The sequence below is a fragment of the Fistularia commersonii genome, chromosome 5 (assembly GCF_037954325.1).
Source record: "Fistularia commersonii isolate RoL2024-O1a breed Wild chromosome 5, RoL_Fcom_v1.0, whole genome shotgun sequence".
Lineage (NCBI taxonomy): Eukaryota > Metazoa > Chordata > Actinopteri > Syngnathiformes > Fistulariidae > Fistularia > Fistularia commersonii.
This window is the reverse complement of record NC_141288.1, coordinates 9,190,071-9,191,657: the sequence shown is the minus strand read 5'-3', so window position 1 is coordinate 9,191,657 and position 1,587 is coordinate 9,190,071. Positions and strand designations below refer to the sequence as shown.

The following is a 1,587-nucleotide window of genomic DNA, read 5'->3' as shown; positions in this document are numbered from 1 at the left end:
CTGAGAACTTCGCAGAGGAGATGCTCAGAGCAGCAAAAGAGTGGAATGTGGAAAAGAAAGTGGTTGTTTGTGTTACTGACAATGCAGCAAACATAACCAAAGCAGTTAAAACCCTGAAATGGACCCACCACCCATGTCTTGCACACACAATTAACCTGATTATAAGAGACTCTCTGAAGGTGATGAAGCCTGCGGTGGACAAAGTCAAGGCAATAGTGGAATTTTTCCACAGGAACACAACAGCCACACACAGGCTCGAATCAACATTTGAGCCTGTCAACATTTGAGCCTCCAAAATGTTAATTCTGGGCAGGGGTCTGCAGAGAGTGACAGCTGAGAACCAGACGAAAGAGCTAGTGGATACTCTCTGTGCAACAACGGACAGAAAGTTCCATCGAATGGAATATAACACTGTTCTGTCAGAAACCACCATTCTTGATCGGTGATTCAAGAGGCTAGCATTCAATGACACTAAAGCATTTGATGAAGCTATTCAGAGAATAACTACTGCAGCAGCAAGGTTCAGCCAGCCAACTCTACGGCCAGGGGGCCAAGAGGGACCACGAGATGGGCAAGAGAGGCCACAAGAATCTGCTGTTTGGAGGTTCTTCGAAGAACAGGTAACTGGGGGCTCTACAAGAAGGAATCCTTCAGTAGATTCTGTGATGGAGGTGAGATCCTACCTTGAGGAGCCCCTTTGCCAGAGAAGTGCTGATCCACTGAACTGGTGGGAAGGCAAGGCTTCAGTCTACCCACGCCTCCCACATGTGATGACTCGGAGACTGCATTGTTGCAACACCAGTCCCCTTGAGACAATCTTCTCTAAAACAGGTCAGATAATCACTGACAGAAGAAGCCAAATTAGTCCCTCAAAGCTGAGGCACTTGGCGTTTCTAAATGCCAATCTTCAGTAGAGACTGCTGATCTTTTTCTTTCAGTTTTACACATTTTAATCTATATTTTTTGCTTGTTTTTCAGGGGTTCTGTGTTGTTTCAGTCTAAATTGGTTAAAAGTTAAATTGTAAATACTTAAAAGTTCTTGTATTTTATAGTTTATTTGTAGCACTGAGGAGTTAATATTTTTAATTTATATTTTGTTTTGCATTTTTTTAGGGATTCTGTGTGTTGACTTTAAATTTGTTAGGTGTATAAAAAGCTAAAATTGTTTTGTATTTTATAATTTATTTTTTGTAGAACTGCAAATATTTTAATTTATATTTTGTGTGTTTTTCAGGGATCCTGTGTTTCACTTTAAATTTGTTATGTATAAAAAAGCTAAAAGTTTATTCTTGTATTTAATAGTTTATTTGTTGTTGCACTGAAGAGTAAACATTTTTAATTTACATTTTTTTGTGTGTTTTTCAGGGATTCTGTGTTGCTTGACTTTAAAGTTGCTTAGTATAAAAAAAGTTAAGAGTTTAAATTAGTTAAAAGTTTACTGTAGAGTGAAAAAATAAAGGCTACTATAATATAGTAGTATAATACATTTTTTATTAATTATCAATTCATTTTGTGCATACTGTTACATTACTATTGGTAATTTATTGTTTAAAGCAACAAAAAAATCTGAAGAGCCGTTTGGGAGCC

At 37.4% G+C, this 1,587-nt stretch overlaps 1 protein-coding gene across 1 annotated transcript; it reads left to right on the top strand.

Annotated features, from left to right (window-relative positions):
• Positions 1–446: 446 nt before the first annotated feature.
• Positions 447–914, top strand: LOC147234006 (E3 SUMO-protein ligase ZBED1-like; the record flags this gene model as incomplete). Its single annotated transcript, XM_086147390.1, has 1 exon — positions 447–914. A coding segment is annotated over one exon (468 nt), but the record flags the coding sequence as incomplete, so codon positions are not given.
• Positions 915–1,587: the final 673 nt, after the last annotated feature.